General features: G+C 34.2%; 1 protein-coding gene across 4 annotated transcripts; it reads right to left on the bottom strand.

Moving 5' to 3' along the window:
* Positions 1 to 11484: 11484 nt before the first annotated feature.
* LOC110645578 (uncharacterized) lies at positions 11485 to 24473 on the bottom strand. 4 transcript variants are annotated; one of them, XM_058133266.1, is made up of 9 exons: positions 23977 to 24473; positions 23325 to 23807; positions 23083 to 23232; positions 22546 to 22641; positions 22219 to 22266; positions 21667 to 22097; positions 21152 to 21298; positions 12300 to 12358; positions 11485 to 11658 (listed from the first exon to the last, which is right to left on the bottom strand). In XM_058133266.1, exons 1-9 carry the CDS (start codon positions 24350 to 24352, stop codon positions 11655 to 11657), a joined length of 1794 nt encoding a protein of 597 aa, XP_057989249.1. In that variant the 5' UTR covers positions 24353 to 24473; the 3' UTR covers positions 11485 to 11654. The 4 variants fall into 4 exon arrangements, with proteins under 4 accessions (XP_057989249.1, XP_057989250.1, XP_057989247.1 ...); XM_058133267.1 differs by lacking the exon at positions 12300 to 12358 and having other exon boundaries at positions 23977 to 24472; XM_058133264.1 differs by lacking the exons at positions 11485 to 11658; positions 12300 to 12358 and having other exon boundaries at positions 20530 to 21298; positions 23977 to 24470.
* Between the last annotated feature and the right edge of the window lie 1185 nt (positions 24474 to 25658).

The raw sequence follows: 25658 nt of genomic DNA, 5'->3' as shown, positions 1-25658 counted from the left end.
ACATAAAATATTCTTAAAATTTCCTTTGCAAAGTGCATGAAATGAATTGTGATTTATTCATATTGCAAAATGGTGATTGAAATGTATATTATGCTATTGATCTAAATTATTGAAAATTTAATTGCATGTGTGTTAATTGTCAGTAAATGTTTGGAAAATTATTGAGATAGTTTTGAAACCACAGTGTCATGACCATATATTTGAATGCCTCACTAGCATGACTAGTGGGAGGAATTAGTTTTGAATTTTGATTCCCTCCCTGGCTGAAATTTTGAGGTGTGTGCCAGTAGAGAAAGAAATTGAATGGGTACCCGTAGATTGAGCTAGCTAGCCTTGTGATTCCTCATAAGCCTCCGGCTATTGAGATGAACATTGTTCTGATGGCATGATATAACTGTGTATTTTTATGAAATCCGTTTTGAGAATTCCAAAATGAGACTGTTTTGACTAAAATTATAAATTGTCATTTGTATCCACTTTTCATTTTCAGTACTATATTTGAATAAATGTGATTTGAATTATGCATAAAATATTATTTTAGTATGTTGTGTACCACTGAGTAATAGTACTCAGCGATGGCTATTTATTATTGTCGCAGATAGAGAGACTAGTGGAGCAGAAGAGTGTGCTGAGGATCTCGGAGTTACATCCTTGAGATTTTGTCGGGTATAATTTTATACCCTGATTGTAATGTTTATTTTGGTATATGTAACTGTATGTATATGTATAAACTAATCTTGAGCAGTTGTATAGATTTTGTAATAATATTATTTTGATTTTTTAATGTAAATTTTGGGATGATGAATATAAATTGATTTTTCTTTAATGGAATAGGAATGAAGTTATTTAGTATTATTTTTGAAGACAAGTGAATTGAGAATTGTTTTGAATTATGAATTTGGGAGAAATGATGTTGATTTGTGTTGTGGTAGTGGTTGATTTTGATGAAATGAATTATTGAATGTGTTTTTACAGGTGTTTGAAGAATTGTTTTTCCCAAATATAGACGGCACTCTGCCGAAATTTTTTCAAAATTTGTGTAAAAATAAAAATGGATGAAAATTTTAACTAATTTTTAAACTTCAATTAAATGTTTTTAATACCTGCTAGAAATGCTCACCACTTTCAAAAAGTAAGAAAATTGTTTTAAAATCCCTTATAGTGTATTTAATGGGTTATCGGTAGACGGAGTCGGTAATTCATTAAGTATACTATGGGATCATGTTACACCTTATAGAGGGGTAAGGTGTGACATGTCTAACAGAGAGATCAAGTCTATTTTAGAAAAAACAGTGAAGCCAAATAGAAAAGATTGGTGCCTTAGACTTGATGACGCTTTGTGGGCTTACAGGACTGCTTATAAGACACCCATAGGTATGTTCCCTTACATATTGGTATTTGGTTAGTTGTGTCACCTTCCTGTTGAGCTAGAACATAAGGCTTATTGGGCTGTTAGACATTGTAATTTGGATCTAGATATTACTGGTGTGGAAAGAAAATTACAATTGCAGAAATTAAAGGAAATTAGACTTGAGGCTTATGAGAACTCTAAGATCTATAAAGAAAATACCAAGGCATTCCATGACAAACTAATTCTAAGGAAGCAGTTTGTGGTTGGGCAAAAAGTTTTATTGTATAATTCCATAATGAAGCTGATGCTTGGTAAGTTTCGTTCTCATTGGATTGGACCTTTTATTGTTACTAATGTGTTTCCTTATGGTGCAGTTGAAATTCAAAGTTTAGGAACTAATAAGGTGTTCAAGGTCAACGGTCATAGACTCAAGCCATTTTATGAAGGGTTTCAGGAGCATACAGTGGAGGAGCTCAAATTGAGTAACCCAATTAATGAGAATTAAGAAGCTTTGCCATGTCGAGCTAACGACGAGAGCACTTCTTGAGAGGTAACCCATGGGTGGCTTGTTAGCCACAATCAGATTTGTTTTCTTTTCCTTATTTTATTTTATTTTCTAGCATTTTTTTCTTTTCTTTTGCATTTGGGTTTTACATTGGGGACAATGTAAGTTTTAAGTGTGGGGGAGGAGAAATTTGTTGCTGCAATCTTTTTAATTGTTAAAAAAAAAAGTGTTCTTATAAGCTTGATTCATGATTCTATATTAACTCTCGAAGAGAAGTGCTTTGTCCTTGAAATGACTTTTCTATTTTAGATTGAATTTTTGAAATTTTAGACAAGGTAATAGTAACTTTAATGATAAAATTTCCCTCTTCTCCATACCATAGAGCAATTTTTTATTATGCATAAATCATTTAGGCTTGATTTAATGGTGAAATGATTAGTTATATATGCTTTAAACTAGTGTCATGCATATTTCAAAACTTTGTTTAATCTATCAGGGCACTTTATAATATGTAAATGCATAAATTGGGGAAAATAAAAGATTGAACTTGAAAATTGCTTCGCTATTTTAGTTAAGCAAACTAACCAGAGGTCTTCATGAAACCTATGTCGATTCTCAGGCCAAAAGCTAGCTAGGATATGAGCAAGGTACTTTTCTGAAGGTGACGGTTGAAATAAAAAAAAAAAAAAAAAACTATGACAAGAGAGAAGTACCAATTTTAAATATATATATATATATATATATAAGGGCATTTCTATCTCCCCTAAGATTTGAAAAGAGCTATAATTATTGTGCCTTGATAAATTAGCCTTGTATTTTAGTGTGTATTGACTTAAAATTTTATGGAACTTTAATTGTGTGAGCTTAATTGATTTCAAGCCTTTTATTTTTTATTGAAAAATTGTTGATATATTGGTATGGTGTTGATGGAATTTGTTGTGATGGTTATTACCTTACTTGCCTCTTCTTTCAAACTTTTAATCTTTTGTTAGAGAATGTTGTGATAGGTTGAAGTTAAGGAACTTCTAAGTGGAGTTGATTGAGAGTTTAAGTCATGCTTGAGGACAAGCATGGAATAAGTGTGGGAGAATTTGATAAGTGCATAATTTATTAATTTTACTCCCATCACATTTAGTGTTTCTAGTATGTTTTTATGTTTAATTTAGTTGACTAAAGTATATTTATCATTTAGGCATATGTTTAGATAGTTGTTGGAATAATTGTGTTAAATAGAGAAATTTTCAGCATTTGACCTTTGCTGTATCTTTCAGGTATTTCTAAAGTTGTGGGTCTCCAAATTGAGTGTTGTTTAATCCATTGAAAAGATAAGATAGAGCACTTCAAATGATAAAGAGGGACCAAAGCCCAAATCAGTCTCCAAGGTTGACAAAATGAGCTATGGTTCTATTGCAAAAGCCCAGACTTGATGTGTCACGACCAGTTTCAATATTTATTTTGTGTCTGGAGTTCCAGATGTCCAAATGAAGCAAACCCAAGCCCAATTGAACCTTAAGAGCTACCTCTATAACTTCTATGAAGGGCTGGACACAAGATGAGACCATTTTAATTGTGAAAAATGGCAATGAAGTCATCACTATGGGCTAGACTATCTGTCTAAACCAGTCCCGATTTTAGGGCCATAACTTAGGCTGTAGACCTTAGATTTGGGCAAATGAGTACCCGTTGGAAAGATAAGAAATAGTGCTACAACTTTCCTAAAGAGGGCAGAGCCAGATTCGGAAAGGAAGTCACTGAAAATCTGCCTTAATTTCAGAGACATGAATGCAAGCTGAAAATCTGTCTTTTGAATTTCAAAACTTTTCCTAGTTTGGTTCCTATCTATGGGATTAGGTTTTTTATTATAAATATGTCTTTGGGCAGTAGCTAAAACATATCTAATTCAGACCTTCATTCTCCATAGAAGACCTTCGTTCTCCATTCTCTTTTTAGATTTCTTCTTTATTTTTCTTTATTTTTCTAAAAGCCGTGAACATGAGTGGCTAAGTTTTTAATTTAGTTCAAGAGATTCAAGTCCTTTTGCTTTATTTGTGAGACTAGGTTCTTAATTTAATTTATGTCTTTTTGAATATCTATTGTTTTCTGATTTCATTGTCTTTGATCTATTGAATGATTTGCTAAAAAGGCCTATTAGTTAATTGTTTGATGTGATCAATTGCTAGTTCATCTTCATAATCCGTAATTGTTGTGTAAGATTGAACATGAGTAGCAATTAGGCTTTATTGATTATGATCCCAGTTTTCGATAATAACCTAAGGAAATAATAGGGTGAATTAAATAATTTATGCTTCATAAATTGTTGTTCAGCTTAACTACATCATATTCTTAAAGCGGTTATTAATTTGATGAGGATTGCTTAATACTAATTCAATTAATAATTAGTGTCAACAAGAGTGCTGGGCTCAAATTGATGAGTATAGGGAAGTCAGGGGTTTACCTCGCTGCTTGGTAAATCTACGTTAGGTATTTAATAAGAGATAATTGTATTTCTTTTGTCTATGATCGAATTAATGCATTGGAATGAGAATTATCTTTGACTGAAGTTTGTTTAATTGGAGAGTTTCTTATTTAATTTTAGATCTTAATTTTGGATTTTTGATTTCTTTTTTGGATTGCTAATTAACACGCCCCCCCCCCCCCCCCAACCTTTGTTTCTTTTTCCGTTACACAAGTGCATGAAATTTAATAATTCAGTCTCTAGGGTTCGACCTGGATTTACCACTTACTGCAGAAAATATTTCAAATGACATGGGTGTTGGTGATCGAATGCTGAGGTAGTGTTCTGATAACCGTCCTTGGGGGCACTGGTAGTGTCGATGGGATAGGAACAGAGAAAATCATTCTTGGAGTAGAGATTGAGATGTCTTTCCCATATTCGGCTATATTCACTTCCTTTTCTTCTTTTGACTTTCGTTGACATCTCAAAATCCTGAGCGATAACAATTTCAAAACTTTTTCTTTAAATTCACTGCATTTTTTCAGTTCATGGTTGCTCATCCCTTTATGATAGGGACATCCTGAGCCAGACTGACCATCTTCAAAGTTTGATTCCCATGGGTTTATATACCCTTCTCGTACCGCTATTATTAAAATTTCATCGAAGTATGGGATTAACTGATTCATTTCTACAACCAAATCTCCATTTGAAAATTCCACCATATTTACATTATTTCCCCTTCCTGCATTATGGCTGGGTAATGGGTTTGTTGTCATGTTAGGGGCAGAATTACTTCCTTCAATTTTTAACCACCTAATTCTTATCAGGGAGTATACCCTTTCCCGGAGTGTCCCACAATTATCAGTTGAGTGTCCAACAATGCCACCATGGTATTCGCATCTTGCATCTAGATTATACCACCTACGGTAAGGAGGCTGTAGGGGATCCAGCTGGATAGGTACAATCTGATTGATGCTCAACAAATAGCGATAAATCTCACTAAGTGGGAAAGGAAGGGATAGGTTAGGATTTCTTGGTGGTCTTGGGCTAGATTGGAGAGTGGGTGGTCAAACAAATGGAGCTGGTTGGGTAGGTGGTCTCAAATGATAGATAGTTTGGCGTGGATAATATGAGCGGGGATGAGGATAATTTGGAAATGGTAGTAGGACATTTGCCACTACTGGACTTTGGGTAGGAAAACGTGGGCGGAGATTGATTTGGGGAGGATAGGATGAGTGAGCTTGCTTAGAAATAGTGTGTATATCCCCTTTTTTTTTGCTGGCCTAATTTAGTATTTTTTTTTACTGAATTTTCTCCCACCATATCCTGAAGTCTTCCCATTCTCAAATTAGCCTCAATCCTTTTCCTTGTTTGAATAATGTTAGCAAAACTATTTGATGTATTTCTGATCATCAGAATGAAATAAGGGGCTCTTAGAGTCTTGATAAATAAGGACCAGAGCTCATTATCTGTTACCAGGGGATATACCTCCGTAGCTTTCTCCCTCCACCTCTGAGCGTACTCCTTAAAGCTCTCCCCTTCTTTTTGTATCAAGCTCTGGAGATCCCATTTAGTGGGGGCTACATCACAGTTGAACTTGTATTGCTTTAAGAATGCATCCGCTAAATCTGTCTAGGAGTGCAGTTTACTCCTATCTAACTAAATGTACCAACATAGAGCCGGACTAAAGAGACTCTCATGGAAAAAGTGGATCAATAACTTATCATCTTCTAATAACGCTGACATCTTCGCAATATAAGTGGCCAGGTGTATGTGTGGGTTAGAGGTGCCACTATACTTTTCAAGTTCAGGTACCTTAAACTTTGAGGGTCCCACCACATCTGGGACCAACCTCAGAGTGGACACATCGAGAGACCCATACATATTTAATCCTTTAATTGCCCTTAAACGCTCTTCTAGGGCTATTAGTTTTTTTCTTTCTATCTTCTCTTTTTCTCTCACTACCCCATACACATTAGGGACTGACGGGTAATGTTCAGCATAGGCAAAGGTTTGGTTGTAAGGCTGTTGAGCTGGGTAGGGAGGCTCATTCCCCTGGTAGGTAGTAGCATGAGGATTAGTGGCTGTTGTAGGCTCACGATTTAGGTGTTGGAAGACAAAAGACGATGAGGCTTGGTATTGTTGAGGGTTTGAATCTCCCATCATTATTAGTGGTGTAGTTATTGGTAGGGTTGGCAAAACTATGGTTTCTTTTCCTTAAGCTAATTCTCTCATCAGTTGCATCAACTTGGAGACTTGCTCCTTCAAATAAGCTACTTTTCCTTGTAAGCTTCGGACTTGCTCTTGCTCTTCCATTATCTTTTTTGCTCGGGACCTCGTTAAGTAAACCCTTTTTAGTGCAATGACTTGCTCACTCGAGTTTGCTTTGTCAAGAGCAATGTTGATTTTCTGTGGAGAAATGTGAAATTAGTTTAATTTTCTTAAGATAGTTTTATTATAATTAATATCCTAACCAATTTAAGGATACAACAGCAAATAATTGCCACAATGGTGTCTGCCGAGGGTAAATCACATCAACTCTATGATGGCATCGTTCGATAGCCCAACCGTGAATGACAGAGGCGTGTGCGTATCCATCATACTTGTTCATGTGGCACATATGTCTTTTCACATAGCACTAAAAAGGATAAATCCCATGGGAGTTATGCTATTAATTCATAATTTCCAAAGACACAAAACATAATTTGATGAATCCATTAATTGTTCATTTACTCGTCAAGCATATACAGTATTTAGCCATTGTCTGGGCTCAGGGAGACTTTTTAAGATACAGTGACATTTCTTCAGGTATTTATAAAGTCTCTCTTCTTATCTCGCAGGATCAAATGTTTGCAGGGCATATTCGGATTCTAGTAACAGCTCCTATTTTTCTTGCATTACCACCCTTTCTAGTCAGTCGATATTTTCTTGTAGTTCTTGATGAAGAGTGGCTTTTCACTCCTTTTCCTTCCTTTCCATGGCACATTTCTTTAGAATGTCATTGATCAAATATGCTTGCTTCTTAAGTTCAACCCTCTTTTTTTTGTTTTCCTGTTTGTATTCAGCCACTATTACCTTGTAGTATCTCAGCTATTATTGTAGTTTGCTATTTTGTATCCCAGCCTCTTTTATTGTGCTTAGGAGCAGACCTTTCTCTCCTTCCCATTGGGCTTTTTGTTCTTTACACTTTGTCTCAATTGCCATCATACCTTCTCTGAACCTCTTTCCTTCCCTTTTCAAAATTTGCTACTCACTTTGGGCTAACTGATCTTCCAACTGCTTTATACGTTCCTTCAACTGTTGATTATCTTAGACCAAACCTTGGAAAGGAATATCTAACCTAGCACAAGCTTTTTCTAAGCAGACCTCTTTAGAGCCTTTGTGAGACAATCTATCCTTCAATCCCGTCAGTTTGGGGACTTTGTACCCCTTGTCTCTCCTATCTCTCCACATAGGATACCCCTCTGTCTTGCTCGGCCCTTTAGGCAATCGCTCCATCAAGATTACCTTTTCTTAAGACTTGCGTAGGATCATCAGTTCGTCCTCTTTACCAAGTTCATAATAGAAATGAGCTTGGTGAAATTCTCTGATATTGGGAACAAACTGAGTCGAACCAAATTGCCTCATTACCATAACTAGGAGATAGCTCATACATCCATTAAGCCCAAACAGAGGTACAAAATGATAATCCCCTGTACTGAACAAGATGGATTGGCCAGTAGTCCATAGCTTTCTCCAGCAATAGTTGTGGCTATTTAAAATAGGAATTTGCTCTTACCATTGTCATTCATCTCTCTCACTTATTGCTAACCTCAACATCTTCTCAATGATTGGTTGATCTGAATACTAGGCTAAACCTTTGGTCTCCAATGGGCAAACGTGACTCAAGATCCAAAGATACAATAATTGAATGCAACACTTAATGATTCCTTTACCCTATTGCCGACAATATGTTAAAGTCAAGAAAGTTTCGATAAGGACGGCAGGTATTAGATTGATATTCTGCTTTTTTACTGCCCAAAACAATTCTACCACACTTTGGGTTACAACTTTCAAAGGTCCAGGAAACAGGATCAACCCATAAATACTCAGAACTAATGTTGGCAAAGCCATCTCCCATTTTTCATTTTGAATATGCTAGTTTAGATTTTTCTAGATATACGACTAAGGCCACCCATGAGAATTTCCTTTGATAGCTTCTTTTGCTTTTGCCTCCTTTTCCGAGACTCCTATTATGTGAGCAAACCACTTCCATGTCTGCCTGTAGTCAAGATAAAGATAAATGTGGTTTTGAGCCACATAAAGGATCTCTAGTAGCACCTAATACTCCTCTATTGTTGGTGTTGTATCAATATTGTTAAAGGAACAGACCCTATAACCGAGGTTACAAGTAGACAATATGGCTTTCAATGTAGGAACTTGTACTTTAACCCGTGTTAAGGTGGCAATTTTTTCATACTTTTTCTCAAACTTCGCTTAGGCATAGGTGGCAGCAATTTCCAACTATTCAGCAGACCGTCGGGACTGGCTATTTTGACTTCAATCTTGTTAGGATCGAATGGGAGCAATGGGTGGACCTCTGCTTTTATATCTACTTCTCTTGTCTATAAAGATTCTGAGTTGTGAATCAATCTAGACCACCATTGAGTGTTCTGTCCTTGTTTTGAAATTTCTTTAGCCGACTAACTCGAAGATGCCATTTAAAGTTTTCCTTGTTTACCCTCTACAAACACCTATTTTATGGCACCTGGAAGAAAAACAGATCATAAAAATAGATGCATAATTTAGGTTATTTTGAATTATACTGCTAGAGGCAATAATGTCTCTACACCTGTCAAAGTAGGAAGGTGTTTTGACTATCCTGATGGTATGATTCAAAATTACCCTCATATTATGAGAAAATCAAAAGATATTTAAGCATAGACAGAGTAAGATAAAAGGAAGCACGTCCCTTTTATCCTAAAATAGGGAAGCCTTAACACAGGGTAAGTGCTACCTAATTGGATGGTTCTACCCTTAGGGATGGCTTACTATGGCTTTTGACTAATGTGATGATTTAGCTCACAGTCTAACTTGCTAAAGTTTAAAGCTCCCCAAATTGTCCTTACTGTAAATAGTAGAGCCTCATTCCATTATTATGATACTAACGGGAGATATCCACGTGTATGAAACAAGTTCCAATATGAGTAAAAGCCTTCACGGATACTAACAGGGTAGAACTAACGGGTACCACTACATGACTCCCTCCTACTTCCTAAGGGTAAAAAAGCCTAGGTTTAGGGCTAAAGTTTGTGAGGACATTGTGTAAGTGTTGAGTGTGTGAAGGGACATATTTACCTCTTCCTTATTTAGGGGATTAAAAACAATGTTTGCTGTAATACACAAAAATATTTAAACAAGCTAAAAGATTAGTGGTAATGACAAAAGAACAACAATATAAACTTATGCAAATTTAGGGATCTCGATATTTCATAATTTGAACCCCACAATTATTGGTTTTAATTTATAAGAGCACAAGACCAAATCTACTTTTGGACCTCTAAACCAGGGTTATTTAAGTATCCCCAGTGGAGTCGCCAAGCTGTCACAAGGGTTTTGCGGTCACCGGACGATTCTCACTGAAGTAGATAAGTGAGGAGTCACCACTTTAATTTTAAGAGAAATTAAAGGAAACCATTTGTAAAGATAAAAATTTATAAAACCACTTCTAAAAACAGAGATTCTAGGCTCGGGGTCCATGTACGGGTAGGAAATGTGTTAGGCACCCCACCTCGTCCCTCAATAAGGGCAATCAGGTTTAATAATGTGCTCTTTATAATTTAAGATCGGTAATTTGGGGGAGGAATTATGATGTTGCTCCCTGTTATTGATAAAAGGAATGTTTGATATTTCACTATTTTTAGGTTACCCAAAAACAAGACTATATGGGATGACCCTACAGTGAATAGATATTGTGTTTATTTAATTTGTTATGTTTTTGTTAAATTCCTCCCTCCTCGAATTAGGACTCTAATTCCAACGAGGTGTTATTTGATCCCTAAAGATTCATAACGAGTGAGGAGGACTCTCAGCTCACACATTACATACCTCATCATTGGCATCCAAATAACCAAGGGTGCGATGTGTGTAATGGATATACAAAAACCGATATGGATATGAATTTTCATTCCTTTCAATTAGGACTCCAATTCAAAAGGGATGTGTTGATTAAAACCTAGAGAGTTTCTTTCATTAATGAGGACTCTCAGTTAAAGAAGGAAGGTCTCATCATCGGCATAATTATCCATAAAATCTTTACCCATATCGTTTCATTTTAAGCTATTTAGTGTTTTACAACAATGGTATTTTATTTAACTAAGCCGAATTGAAAGAAAAGCTTCCTTAGTGATATAAGCGTGTGGTTCCCAAGGACTTTCCATTGGGTCCAAAAAATATAAAGTTCGGGGTTCTTGAAAGGACTCTCTCGTCTACCGATCACTGGAATGTGTGCTAAATTTGTTTGTAAGATTCTGTAAAAATAAGTGTTGGGGTTTCAAGGAAAGGGTTCTCTCCCGATCTCCCTAATTTTATACCCAATAGCTTTATAAAACTCTAGACTATGAGAATTCAAGGAAAGGACTCTCTCTCGATCTCCCCAATTTAATACCGAGCAACTTTATAAAATATAAAACTATGGGAATTCAAGGAAATGACTCTCTTCTTGTCACACCTTACCTCTCTATAAGGTATAACATGATCCCATAGTATACCTAATAAATTACCAAACTTCATCTACCGGTAATCTATTAAATATACTACAAGAGATTTTAAACAAACCAAATTCATTTTAGAATTTTAAGTGATGATTAAATATTTATTTAAGTGTCCTTGAGTTGGTTATATATCATAAAAATCATTTAGAAATAATTTAGCATTTTTAAATTTTTGTGAAAAATTCACGTGGTGATGACTAAAAATACAATAAAACAGTTTTTCTAAACCTGTGAAAATCAATTTATAAAAATATATAATCCACAATTCAACTCAATCAACTCAAATCATCACATTTCATTCTCAACAAATTTCCATCATAAAAAAAATAATTCATCATTTGTAGAATTCAAAAAGAAATTTAAATATTTGCATTCATTAGGATAACAAAGTTTATATTACAAAAATTTACATTAACTGAAATGACCAAAATAACATTACAAGCTTTTTATACAACTACTCAAAGTCTATACATAAATACATACAGCTACATGCACATTAAAATGAATATACAAAGGTATACCTAAGATGTATACCCGAAGCTATATCCTATCCTGCTCTACGCTGCTCACTCTACAGCTCTTTCTTTCTCCTTACCTGCGACAGTATGAAACAGCTACTGCTGAGCAAACACTCAGTGGTGTACAACTATAATTTAAAACTTAATATAAACTCAGTTTATCAAAAGGGTAAACAAAAGTTTACAACATTCCCATTTCCATAAATCCTGAAACTAATATCCACATTTTCAATAACATTTTATCAAAATAATTTCAAACAATAGTGTTGCCACATATCACACAACTTAGGTAATGACACAAAATTTCTAATCAATGCCGCGTTGTACACCACAACAAAACAATCTACAACCTCACTAACGGAAATTAATGAGGGAGGTGACTAGCTAGCTATATGAGTACTCATCCGAACTCAACCTCAACTGGCAAGCCAGAGAGGGAGGAAACATAATCAAACTCAACCCTATAAAAGAAGGAGGAACACAATAAGAATTATCATGCTAAGTGTGGTTTCAAAACAAATCCAAACAATTTCATTCAAATAATTTCATTGCAAATCAACAATCACATTTCATTTATAATTTCCCCTTATAGGGTTGGCAACGCACAATTTCTCAATTAAAATTTTCAATGCAATAAAAATCATAAATCATTTATATAAACTTATTCAAATCAATTTCCAATTGAAAAACAAAGAAATAGGATTAGTTGTGCACAAACCTCTTTATACTCCTTTTACTTAGTTCAACTTTTCTCCTCTTTAGGAGGCTCCTTTTCCACTGAAAATATACAATGGAAATGTCTCAATACTTATCCCAATTATCTCCAATAACCAATCAAATGAATGCCCAAGTTACTTATGCAATTTCAAGGATTTTGTGTTCTGGACAGTTTTGAACCTTGACTTTAGAACCCAATTTCAACCTAGTTCTAGTCATAATTTGGTGAAGTGTTCTTCATAAAACTTATTTCTCTATGTTTTAGTTTTATTTTCCCTTTTGACTAACTCAATTTGGAGTTTTCTAGCTCTAGTTATGGTTAATTTACCAAGTACTAGTCCAGTGACAAATGCTATTCTAAATCAGGGTAGATTCTAGAACTTAACTTTTTCAAGCTAATTGGACAAGTTATAGTCATAATTTGGCTTAGTGTTCTTTATATGAGTTATTCCCTTATGTCTCAAGGTTACACAGATTTAGGAATCACTAAATTTGAAATTGTGTAGGGTAAGTTATGGTTAATTAACCGACCTGGACTCATAAACCCTATATATTCAGGGATTCAGGTTCAGGTCAGTCTTTGCAATTCACATTTGAGGTCCTTACACTCATAATTTGAGTAGGGTTTCTGAACCAAAATTGTAACTCTATTTCTTAAGTTTTCATATCAGTTTGGTTCATCCTAATTGGAGTTTTCTACTAGGAGTTATGATTCATTTACTATCTAGGTGTCAAATGGCCAATCATTCCAAATGCTGGAATTCCAGGATTAGAGTTTCTGAATTGTCCTAACAATTTCCCTAAGTTCCTTTAGGATCTAGGTTCTAGCCTTAGCATCAAAGTTGTAGTTTTAGGTCTAATGAAGATTTTGGATTTTGAATAACTACTTTTGCAATTTTGTAGTATGAGTTATAACAATTTTGCCACAACTGGTTGGGTATCCGAAAACTCAGGATTTCTAGGTCAGGTTTGGTCTAGGTAGATTTGTTGGACTAACTTTGCCGAGCAATTTAATTAACTTAGGGTCATAATTTATTTCTATAGTCCTCATAAGAATTGTTCCTCTCTGTCTCAGGTTTTCATTGGTTCAAAAATCAGATCATTTGAAGTTTTCTAGGGTGAGTTATGCTTAATTTAAGTACTGTTCATTTGGTCTTTTTTGTCAGGTCCAGAATTGCAATCCGGATTCAAGGTTCATTTAGGGTCATTTGTGGTCATTTTTTGAGCAAGGTGTCTCCATGACATTTCTAGCATTATGTCTTATATTTTATCTTCAATTGGCCTCACACCAATTGGAGCTATGTAGCTCAAATTATACTCATTCAAAACCGCTAGACTCAAGGGTTTAAAATTCAGCACAATGACACACTACAAATTCATCAATTCCTTTCATCAATTCAACATAATTTCTCAACTAAAATATGCCAAATGACCATAATTTACCATTTCTAACATTAGTTGGGTAACCTATCACTAAACCCTAATTCTCCATAAATCCTAATTTTTCATCTTCCCAATTTCATGCAACTTCTACACATCAATCACGTATACTACTCCATATAAACTCAAAATCATGTTCAATTCAAATAAACACCATCAAACCCTAAGGTTCCTATGCTGGCCAAAATTCTTACATCAAGATTCATGCATAATTTTTATGATTTATAAAGTTAAATCCTCATATCCAAGCTTATTTCCATGTATACATAGCCAAGTTAGCTTAGAAGAAAGCTTACTTGTAATGGAGTTCTTCCGACTCTTCTTGTCACACCTTACCCCTCTGTAAGGTATAACATGATCCCGCAGAATACCTAATGAACTACCGAACTTCACCTACCAATAACTCATTAAGTACCCTACAAGGGATTTTAAAACAATTTTCTTATTTTTGACAAGTGGTGAGCATTTTCTAATAAGTACTTAAAACATTTAGTTAAATTAAATCTAGTTAGAAATTTTAACCCATTTTCTTTTTCTGCAAATTTTATAAAAATTTTGACAGAGTTCCCTCTGTATTTTGAGAAAACAGTTCTTCAAATACCTGTAATAAAAGCACTTCCAATAATTTTCTAACCACTGCTTCAAATTCATACTCAATCTCAACCAATTTCTCAAATTCACAAGTTCAATAATTCTCAAAATACTGTCAATCAATATCATTCATATTTCATTAGAAACAAAACAATTTAGATACATCATTACAAGAAATTTACATTAAGAAAATCCAAACTAAAATTTATTACAACTTTATACAAACTTTATACAAGCTGCTCAAGACCGATTTTACATGTCCATACAATTACGTGCAATACATACATCAAAATGAATATTTACAGTCAGGGTATAAATTATACCCGATAACTTCTAGCAGGTAGCTCCCCTGTCCTCAGCAGCTCAATCTGCTGTTTCTCTAGTCTCTATATCTGCGACAGCATAACAAGCTATCGCTGAGTGGTGAACTCAGTGGTGTACAAACTAATAATTTAAAACTTAATACAATTTATGCTTAACAATTCATAACAAATAGAATTTTAAAATTTCTAAATTCTTCAAAATCCATGACCTTCAGAAATCAACATTTTCATTCATGCAAATTATTCATTCGAATAACATTTTGATCAAATAGTAACTATTTATTTACATTTCTTTTAAATTCCGAGACAATGCAAAAATTTTTGAATCATTAACAAATTATTTATTTCAATCACAATTTATCAAATTATGCATAATTTAAAGGGTGTTGCCAACAATACACACAGTCGAACCCATGACCCAAAATTCGAATAGATGCCGTGTTGTACACCACGACATTTCACATACTCCCAATAACCGAGGCTAAAAGGGAGAAACAAAGACTAGCTAGTATATATGAGTACTCATTCACATCATTCCCCAACTGGCAAGCCAGAGAGGAAGAAACTCGCCCCATCAAGTGGAGGAGTTATCTCACTAGACAAGCTAATGAGAATTCACAACATATTTTGTCATGTCAATTGTGGTTTCAAATCATATTCAAAACAATTTCTATTTACAAAGTATTTACAAATCAACATATTTAATCATCATAAATTCATGCTCAAGGTTGGCAACACATCAAACTTAAAATTTACAATCCTCAAAATAATGCAATAAATCCTTAAATGCATAAGAAAATTTATATTCAAATTATACAATTTCATTCAATAAGTTAAAATTCTCAACACAACAAAATCATAAATCATACAATAAATTTATTTGAAATCAATTTGGAATTGAAAAGTAACAAAAGTGTTAGTTGTGCACAAACCTCAAACGAGTCGCCTGTTGGCCTTGACTCGACTCCTCGGGTTTTGTCCCGGTATTCTTTTCCACTGAAACACACAATTTCGCAGTGTTTCAGTACTATAACTTAGCATAAATCCAATAATAAATTTAACTTCACTTTTACCTAGCTCCAACGTGCTAAATTCGATGTTCTTGAAATTTTGTGTTTCGGGTTACTATTCATTACACTATTCAAGTCAAATTGTTGACTTTTTAAGGCTTAATAGGTATGGGAACTCCAACTTTACCCACATACCATATTTTGGTCATTAACTTTGTTGGTTTTGGTCATTTTCTCAAAGCTTAGGTCTTTTAGGCAAAATTGCCAATTTTCGATTTTGGAGTCCTAAGTTGCACTGTTTCATTGGTCCTTTTACTGTTAGAATTTGGCAAACCTTCCTTCATAGAAAATGTTCCTTATTGTCTTAAGTGTATTCTCATTTTTGGATCACCCCAATTGGAGTTTTGTAGCTCAAGTTATGGCCAAAATACAGTTACTGTTCACATGCACTATTCATACTGCTATTTTGGTTATGGCAGATTTTGATCCAATTTCGTTCAGTAATTTGATAAAGTTAAGTCCATAATTTGGTCTAATTTCCTTCATACGAAATGTTCTACTGTGTCTTAGGTTTCCATCGGTTTAAGAATCGCCTAAATCGGAGTTTTCTAGAGAGAGTTATAGCCATTGAAACTTTACTGTTCAAATGGAAATCTGCAGTTTTGCAGGTTCAGTAACTCAACTTTGCTCAATAATTTGATTAGGTTAGTGGCATAATTTGGGTTGGTGTTCTTCATGAAAGTTTTAGATCTATATCTTATCTAATTATTGGTAAAATTTCAGGTCATTTTAACCTGTCTAGCTCGAGTTCATTTGGTCAGTTTGTGCAGTGGCAGACTGCTCTTACTCAACTTTGGTCAATTTGTTCACTAGGTTTTGGTCAGTTTTTGGGGCATGGTTCCTTAATGAAAATTGTATCATTTTATGTCTATTTTCATCCCCAATTGGTGGCATATCAATTGGACTTGTAAAATTTCCGTTTTGGTCCTTCAAAGTTGGCTTGGTCATGCTACCAGCAGCATGACCATTTACCCTACGAATTTAACTTCACTTCTAATAATTCAAACACAACTCATTTGGTCACAATTGACCATTTTTCACTTCACAATAGGTCAAACATGCAATTTACTCATTTCTTACATTTTTGGTTCACAAACCCTAAGTCCCAAAACCCTAACTTACTAAATTATTGTATTTAACTACATTTAATGGTTTTAATCCTAATCAATCAACTAAATAAAGCTTCTAAACTCATTTAACTCCATCAAACCATACAAAATCATACTCCCCTTCAACAGGCCGAAATTCAGTTTAGTCCTTCAACAATTGATTTCTCTTCATTTCCTTAGTTTCTAAGTTCATTTAAGTCACTAAACATGCACTTAAAACAGAAAATTAAGAGTTAGAATACCAACCTTTGTGTAGCAATTTCTAACTCCCCTTTTCACCAATTTTCTTTCTTTTTCTTGCTCCTCTATACTCTTCAAGATGCAAGGATGAGGTTTAGTAGAGAATTTTAGGGGAACTTATGGTTAATTTAAGGTGTATAAAGCTTGAGCTAAGAGCTCTAATGGAGGTTTGAGAGTGAGCTTTGGGAGAGGGAAAGAGAGAGTCACGTTTTTTTTTATGAAAAAGATGACTTTTAATTATTTTTTTCTTTTCTTTTATTTTATAAACTTGGCTTATGAAAGACCACAAAATGTAATTTAATAAATAATTTAATTAATTCTTTTATGACATCATGCATGAGGTCATGCATGATGTCATCACCCATTTACTTTTCTCATTTTTCTCTTCTTTTTTTTTTCATATTTTTCTATTAGTTCTTCAATTTAATTCTCGATTCTGAAATTTTCTTTTCCCCGATTTTATTTGACAGTTAGGTCAGGAGTCAACTCTCGGGGTCAATTGACCAAATTGGCCCTCGCCGGTTCATCCCGGTTTGCAAATAATCCAATATTTCTTTCGGCTCCCTGACCTAATTATTTGACTGGCTTAACAGTTCTTTTTCGTGATTTTCTCTTTTCCACTGTGTTCATGAGGGTCCTAAGGACTGCAGCGTCACTTTTTATGATTCGAAATTTGAGTTTAAAATGACTTCGCAGTCATTCCCGAGACGGTCACCCATCGTTGTGACTCTCGGCTCGTTTAACTTCTTATGTTCTGTTTTTCTTATTTATACTTAACTAATTGGCAATTACTAATTATTTGTGTTTATGGCTTATTTAGTTGTCTTAAGTATGGTTCTAATCCCCTTAATTGTCCGGACCGACACCGATCACCAGAATAGTGAAATATACCAGGCTATGCAAATGGGGGTATTACACTTCTAATCTTCAAGTTTCTTCAACTTTTCTTGCTATTAATCTTCTAATCAAGGCCTAATTAGGGTTTTTCTAGGGTTTGATCACGAAAATTTGGGGAGAATTTAAAGGTCTAGTGAGCTTGGTTGAGTGAAAATGGTGGAAGGTGGTGAGGGAATAGGAGAGAGAGAGTGGCCGGCCTAATTGAAGAAGAAAGAGGAAATTTAATTTTAATTTTTAGGGAAATTTGTCTTCTTATATATATAATTATCCATAACAAAAATTTAATTTAGTTTTAATTTTTAATTGTGTCATGCCTAGGTCATGGTGATGTCATAATGGAATTATAATTAGAAATTTTCATTTCTTTTTCTCTTCTTTTCCTACACTTATTCATTTTTAATTCCTTTTTAATATTTTAATTTTATACATTTTAATGGACATTTAGGTCAAAAGTCACCTCTAGGAGTGAATTGACCAAAATGCCTCTCATCGGTTTATAGTCCTTCTCTTAATAATGCTCGATGAGTCTTAAGGTTCTGATTCACTTATTAATACTTGTTCTCTTTTTATTTTCATGATTTTCTAGTTCTCAATGGTTTCGCAATTATCCCTCAACTAAGGATGTCATGGGGTCCCACACGAATTTAGGATAGCAACTGAGCTCGTAGTCGCTTCCCGGGTAGGTCACCCATCATCAGAACTCTCGGCTCATTTAACCTAATTATACTTCATTACTCTTGTTTTAATCCAACTTCATTTGCTCTTTATCACTTTTATTTGTGACTTCTCTATATGAATTAAGTATAATCTCAGACATTCTAGCTGTCTGGACTGACATTAATCATCAGAACAGTAGAATATACAGACTACTAAATATGAGGGTGTTACACTCCCGATCCCCCCTATTTTATACCGAATTTATAAAATGTAAAACTACAGAAATTCAAGGAAAGGACTCTCTCTCGATCCCCATATTTTAAAAGACGAGTTTTAATAAAGGTATAAAAATTGTGGAGCTAGGGGATAAACTATTTCCCAATCTCCCTCTAGAAGACCGGGGTAATATAAAGAATGTGAAGAATTACATGCATTATTTCTTGATCTCTTTATTACTGTCTAAGCTTTTCTTTGTTTCCAATCTCGTAACTTATTGTCCGAGCTCTTTCCTTGACTTTTGATTTCGAATCTTATTGTCCAAGCTCTTCTCTTCTATTCTTGACTTTTGACCTCTTGTTAATTATCCAAACCTTCTACATCTACCTAAACTACAGCAATTCACCCCTATTATTTCCCCTCATTAATCAAATCCGAACTCTCCATGTCATGATTCATTTTTACCTAACTTTCTTCCTAACTCTTTACTATTTTTTCAAAATTTTGATAGTATTTATATTATCCGAGCTCTTATTCTTACACTAATAAAAGCAAAAATCTTTAAAGATTACGTATGCGTTACAATAGCATGCCAAAGGTAATATTTGTGAGATAAATTAGTCAGATACTAATCTATCCTGAAAGCTCGGTATGATATGGTATCCTAAAAGTTCTTACATCATGAATAAGGATTAATCATATTCCATCAGAGAATGATCAGTTAAAACATTTACCTGTGGAGAGCTGAAGTGATGAGAGAGCCAGTACCGATGTCTCACAAGGCTGGGACCACTAAAGCTAAGGTGACCAAAAGTGTCTTTTGAGATACTGAAGGCGACATGAACAAGACCTTGATGACAGACTAGGATTGGACCATCGAGCTAGTATGCGAATCTACTGAAGATATGGATCGCCGTATTAGGAGCTCTGGTAATAAGATCCTTTAGAAAACTTATTTCTAAAGTCCCTTAGAAACTTTAAGAGTGATTTGTAAAATTGTAAAGATTTGAAAAATGACTTGAGATCGGGTCCTAGTTGAAATAATTTATTAGGATCAGGACAATTATTTAGAGATCAGATTATATATTAACTTGATTAAGAAATGTTTGAACAATTCAAGCGAGATACCTGATCACAAAACTAACTGTAGTTTAGAATTTTGAAGTATTTAAACACAATGAGATTGGAAAACACAAAATGTAAGATCGGATGGTCAGAAGATCGGACATCGACATGAACAGGCCGAAAAAAGACAAAAAAGATCGGAAAAACACCCTAACTTGAGAGTAAACTTGGGATTTGTTATTTGTCTAGGAAATATCTTGGACTATTACCAGTTCAGAGAAAATGATCTGTGGTCGAGTAATCAGTTGAGATCGGATGACATTAAGATGGGAGATCCGGCCAAGAAAGTATTAAAACTAAATTATGACTTTAAAAGAAAATTATATATTAATTACACAAATTATACATTTAAGGGTCGACTAAAATATGGTGTCTACAGTAGTTTTGAGCTTAAATGAATAAAATGTTCGCATAGAACTTGATGGATGATTGTACAAGTAGGAGAATGCTTGATGCATATGTATATAAAAATTTACTGTATTTTCCTCTTTTTGTTAATATAAAAGTCTATTGTGCTGCCTAAAAAAAACAGTCTACTATGTTTTAGTGGATGGCAAACAATAGAATACAAGAGATGTATTATACTTGTTCCGATGGAAACAAATGATGAATAGCTATCAGATAGGAGCAAAGTAATATAACAAAATATATTTGTATTTGAACAACTATACTTTTTTAACACACCAAAAGTTGAAGAGTATATCACTTCCTTGTGAAATATGATTAGTACCAATACTTCATTTTCCTATCAAAGATGCCTGGTCCATATGTGGATACAAATATCTCAACAAGCAGGGGAAATTGCAACAGTATGAAAAGGGTGACTGGAATACTAGCCAATAGAGTAATTGGAATTACAAGTTTCATCTCTCCCTTCAACATTATTATAAGAGTAGCACAAAATGCTACCATCATGGCTGCAATTGAAATGAAAAGAGTGGAAAGACCAATGATTAACTTTGTGGGCAAGGACTTGATGAAGTCATCCTCCGCATAGCGTGATGTAAGGACTCCTAAGAACATCAATACTGATGTAGAGGAAGCAAAGAGTGAAATTGCATCGGATATTATAAAAAGCATAAATGACTTTCTTTGTAAAAATATTGGAAAGCCTGTATCTTGAACATTACCGCCAGGAACAGTAAATGCTGCAGTAAACATAATGGTAATTATAAGAGCACCTACAACTGTACAAGATGTTGCAGTCTCCTTCATCCATTTCTCTCCATCACTCACCAACTGCTTGTGAGTATTAGAAAATATTTGGCTAGGCCTTTCATTGAAGATGTTGGTATATTCCTTAGATAACGGATTCACAATACTTTCCACTTCCTGCATGCAAATCATAGAAGTATGAAGGGAAGGAGGGATTTTGTAATCAACCTAGGATTCAATTCCATCAGGTGATGAAGGGAAGGAAGGAATTAATATAAACTAACCATAAGAAAAAAAAAAAAAACGAAGAGAAGAACGAGAAGGATGTAAATAATATGTTCATGAAAGAATTTGTAGTATTATGGAAAAGAAGAAAATGCTACCTAGTTTAGTCGGATAAATTCCTTTTGACATTTGTGTAACTCAAATTGGAAATAGAAAAGGAAAAGAAGAAGAAGATGATGATAGATAGATGAGAAGGGCAAATCATAAAAACTCAAAGGCTTTTTTTTTAACCTAAAAAGTTTAATGCAAGTAGAGATTACCTTGTACCACTGTAGCTCTCTTTGCATCTGCAGAACTGCACCTGAAATGTGTGCAAGTCGATCAGGAGGTGCTAATGTTGCTGCAATGTGTAAGATGTTATTTTTCCACTCATCAATTCCAGAAATCAGCATGTACTTCCTTGTGTCAAGCACATATATAAGGCTGAAAATTTTTTCTTGCCGATGTTGAACAGCAGACTGAAGGATGCCTCTGCGATTAGTGTTTAGAACAGTTAAAAGATTGGGATTGGCTTTAAGCATCTCAATAACAACTTCAATGATCCCATATTGGATAGCTCTAAAGAATGCATCAAATACTCCACTTTGCCCAAGTTTGGTGTCATCTATAGTTGATATATCTTCAGACATCCAATGTAAAATTTCGAGAGCATAGGCGTGGGTCAACTTTGTATCATAAATCTGCTTTAGCCCTTCATTAAAAAGAAGTAAGATGAAGTTACAAGTGAGAAGCCTAGAAAAACCACTTAAAAATTGCAGGAAAATAAAATTTAAAAAAAAAAGGAATAAGGTCTGAAATTGGATGTAGAGTACCAAAAAATTGAAGTAAATTTGAACCTAGTCTTCGTAATGGACCTAGCGCTGCAAAATTAAATCAATCAGCTAATTTAATTAAATATTACGAAACTATAAATTATAAAGATCATCCAAGTGAAGGTCTCTGGATGACCAAAATCCAGCTTAGAACCTTGAATTAGCTCCCATTATTTTCATTTTTTAACACATACAAAAAGAAAAAGAAGTACAACAAAGTATTTAGTTGAACTTGGCTTGGGATTATGTATGATATGTGTCCATTGAATGCCTAAGATCATGATATAGGTCTCTCTTTGCAGAGTATGTGTGAAATGAGAAGCATACCTCGTATTACAATGCTTCCATGATGCTTGTGGTCATTTTGTGGAATGGTTATTCGAACATCACTATGTTGAGCAGCAGGTAGTTGCACCTTAATACCTTTGATGAATAATGAACTTGTATTAAATAGCACACAACAGTTTCTCTTCAATCCAATGTTAATTTTCATTTTTGTTTGGGTGAATAATGTTTATAGAATAATTTCAGACGGAAGAAACAAAAGAACTATGTACAAGGTACATTATCCCCTTATTTGGAAATTAAAATTTTATAAGAATTCAATTCAATTGATTTTTTCTTTTGCTAATTTTCATGTTTGGAATGAAAAATTTTAATTATTTTTTAATTAAAAAAATCATTTTAAAAGAAATAGAAATAAGTATAATTGGGTGATAATTCAATTAAAAGAAGCCCATGTAAAAAAAATGAAGTTAATAATTCTTTATATTGTTAATATTCTCCAGAAAGATTGAATACCCATTTTTTAAGATAAAACAAAAGTAATTAGAAAAAGGAAAGGAGAGAGGAAGAGGTACTAACCAGAATAGATCCATCGTTTCCAAAAGACAAATCGGAGACCACTGGGGAATAAGTCGCAGAGACCAGAGAGTTCAATCAGAGGTGTGGTTCCCAGATGGTTTCGTGTAGTAGATAAGTGTGGGCATCTCCGGAGAAGATCTAGGGAAATGTCTTGTATTTGTAGTATTGTCAAAAGAAAACAAAAAAATCTGTCAAAATAAATAAATAAATAAATAAACAGTAAGGGCTGTCAATAATCTTACCAAACATTTCATTAAAAATAGACACATGAAGAAGCAAAGATCCATATTTTCCATTTTCTGGAAGCAGCAGTTCAAATGGAGTGATGGAGTATAGATATCTGGCTGTATCCTTATGGCCGTTGTTACATGCCACTATGACTGGGAGATCATCTTTTCCTGGGACGGCAACCAACTTACTGTTCTTTTTTATCATGCATTCTGCAATTCTTGTGGCTCCAACACCAGCAGCAAGCATAAGAGCTGTCTCATGATTGTTATCAAGTACTTGTAAGTCTTCTTCTGACAACAACTCCACCAACTCCTCCACCATCTTCAACTTTCCAGTTAAAGTGGCAAGATGAAGTGCTGTCCTACCAGAATCTGTAAGCTTTTTGTTTACTGCATTTGGATGGAAGTGAAGAAAGTCTCTCACAGCATTTAAATCACCGCTCTCTATAGCTTTGTGTAAAGGACGAAATTGAACATAAACATGACCCTCTGTCCCTGCCAATTAGTAAAACATTCAAGAGAAAACAACCGGAGTTGAGTGATTTGTTCGTAAAACATTCAAGAGAAAACAAATGGTGGCGTACTGGAGTACCTATACACATAATTAATCAATTAGGTTGAGTATTTGTTTGATAAATCCTTTTAAAGATAAGAATTGGATTACCTTGATTGACGGCTGCTTGCTGCTGCAATTCCTCTTTCACTGGTGGCAGTTCTACTTCTTGTGGCTGTATTTGATCTCCTGGTGACTGTACCTCATGCATTTTAGCCAAAGAATCCCAACAAATCCTTGCTGAACCGATTTCCTTAATCTGGGAAAGTATATGCGACATGCATGATATTTGAATAGCATGTAAAGCTGCAGCATTCTTCTTTATCCAAGCCTTATATTCAGCTTCAGCCTCTTCTGGACTAGGAGCTTCAGTAGTTGCTTCAACGATGTCCCAGAGGTCATTAGCCAATAAATAATTCTTCATACAAACACTCCAATTTGCATAGTTCAATCCGTCTAGTAATTCAGGAACTGTATTTGCTGCCATCGTGATCAATCTATCAATTATTTGAAATGATGACAAGTGATCTTGCTATGTGCAACTCCAATTGAGTGATTAACCATTTATACAAAATAGAAAGAGAAGGAAAATAAAATAAGCAAAATGGTTTTAGCATGGGATCCCAAATTCGTCTTTTCACTTTTGCTTTTTTGTATGGCACTGGTACGAATTAAAAACTCCAAGAATTTATATATATATATATATATATATATATATATATATATATATATATATATTTATTGGTCCCACGATAAAGGATAAGTAAATTGCCATGTTATGCTTTTACTTTTAGGATGCAGTGATTGCGTTCCGCCAATTGGAGGATAAATATATCAACAACTGACAAAATGTATCAGGTTGGATTGGACCAAGATGCTGCACACCTTGCTTTTTCTTTATTCTTTTTCTTTTCTCTTTTATGCCCTCAAATCTGGTTTTAATAGCAACTACAAAAGCAACAAATAGTGTGGCTACTGGTAACAAGGAATCACCAAGAAATTTAATTTGAGAATGAAGGTGTTGGGTTATGCTTAACTGCTACAACCATCAGGGTATTTTCGGGTCAGCATTCATCTATTGAGATTAAGCCTCCTTTCTAGATGATTTTTAAGAGCGCATTCCCCCCACATTGATATGACAATTATTTGAAATGATTACAAGAGGCTTAATAATATTTTGTATCTAATGATCTAAGGTCATGTTTAATACGGTAAAATCAAAATCGTAATATAATCGTAATTATATATATATTTGAGTACATTATTTGATAACACAAGAAAATTTTAATTTAATGAAATGGCAATTACATAATATAATTAGTTATACTTAAAAGTAAGGTAATGATCTAAAGTTGAAAGACTTCTCATGTTTGAACCACCAAAGTTTATTAATTGTGCAATGGATACTAAATAACGGATAAAATTTATAAAGCAAAAGACAAATGGAGAATCCTCTTTTGAGGTAAATGAAAAAAAAAAGAACTTGCCAATAAGATAGAAAATTGATTATATAACTACGCTTTGCTATTTCTACTAAACAACTTAATTAACCTATTTTACTATGATCCTACTATGTGCTCCCCAATAGAACGATTAATCCTTTATGCAAAATTGAAAGAAAAGGAAAAGAAAATAAGAAAAATAATTTCAGCATGAAATCCCAAATTGGTCTTTTCATTTTTGCTCTTTTTGTTTGGCAATTTTTAGCATATTAAGGAAAGAGGGCTTTTTACTGTACATGTGTATTGAAAAAAAGAATTAGCCAAAGAGGGGTGGATTTGAGAGAATTTACA

Source organism: Hevea brasiliensis, chromosome 14 (assembly GCF_030052815.1).
Source record: "Hevea brasiliensis isolate MT/VB/25A 57/8 chromosome 14, ASM3005281v1, whole genome shotgun sequence".
Lineage (NCBI taxonomy): Eukaryota > Viridiplantae > Streptophyta > Magnoliopsida > Malpighiales > Euphorbiaceae > Hevea > Hevea brasiliensis.
The sequence above is the reverse complement of the archived record's forward strand: the minus strand, read 5'-3'. Positions and strand labels throughout refer to the sequence as shown.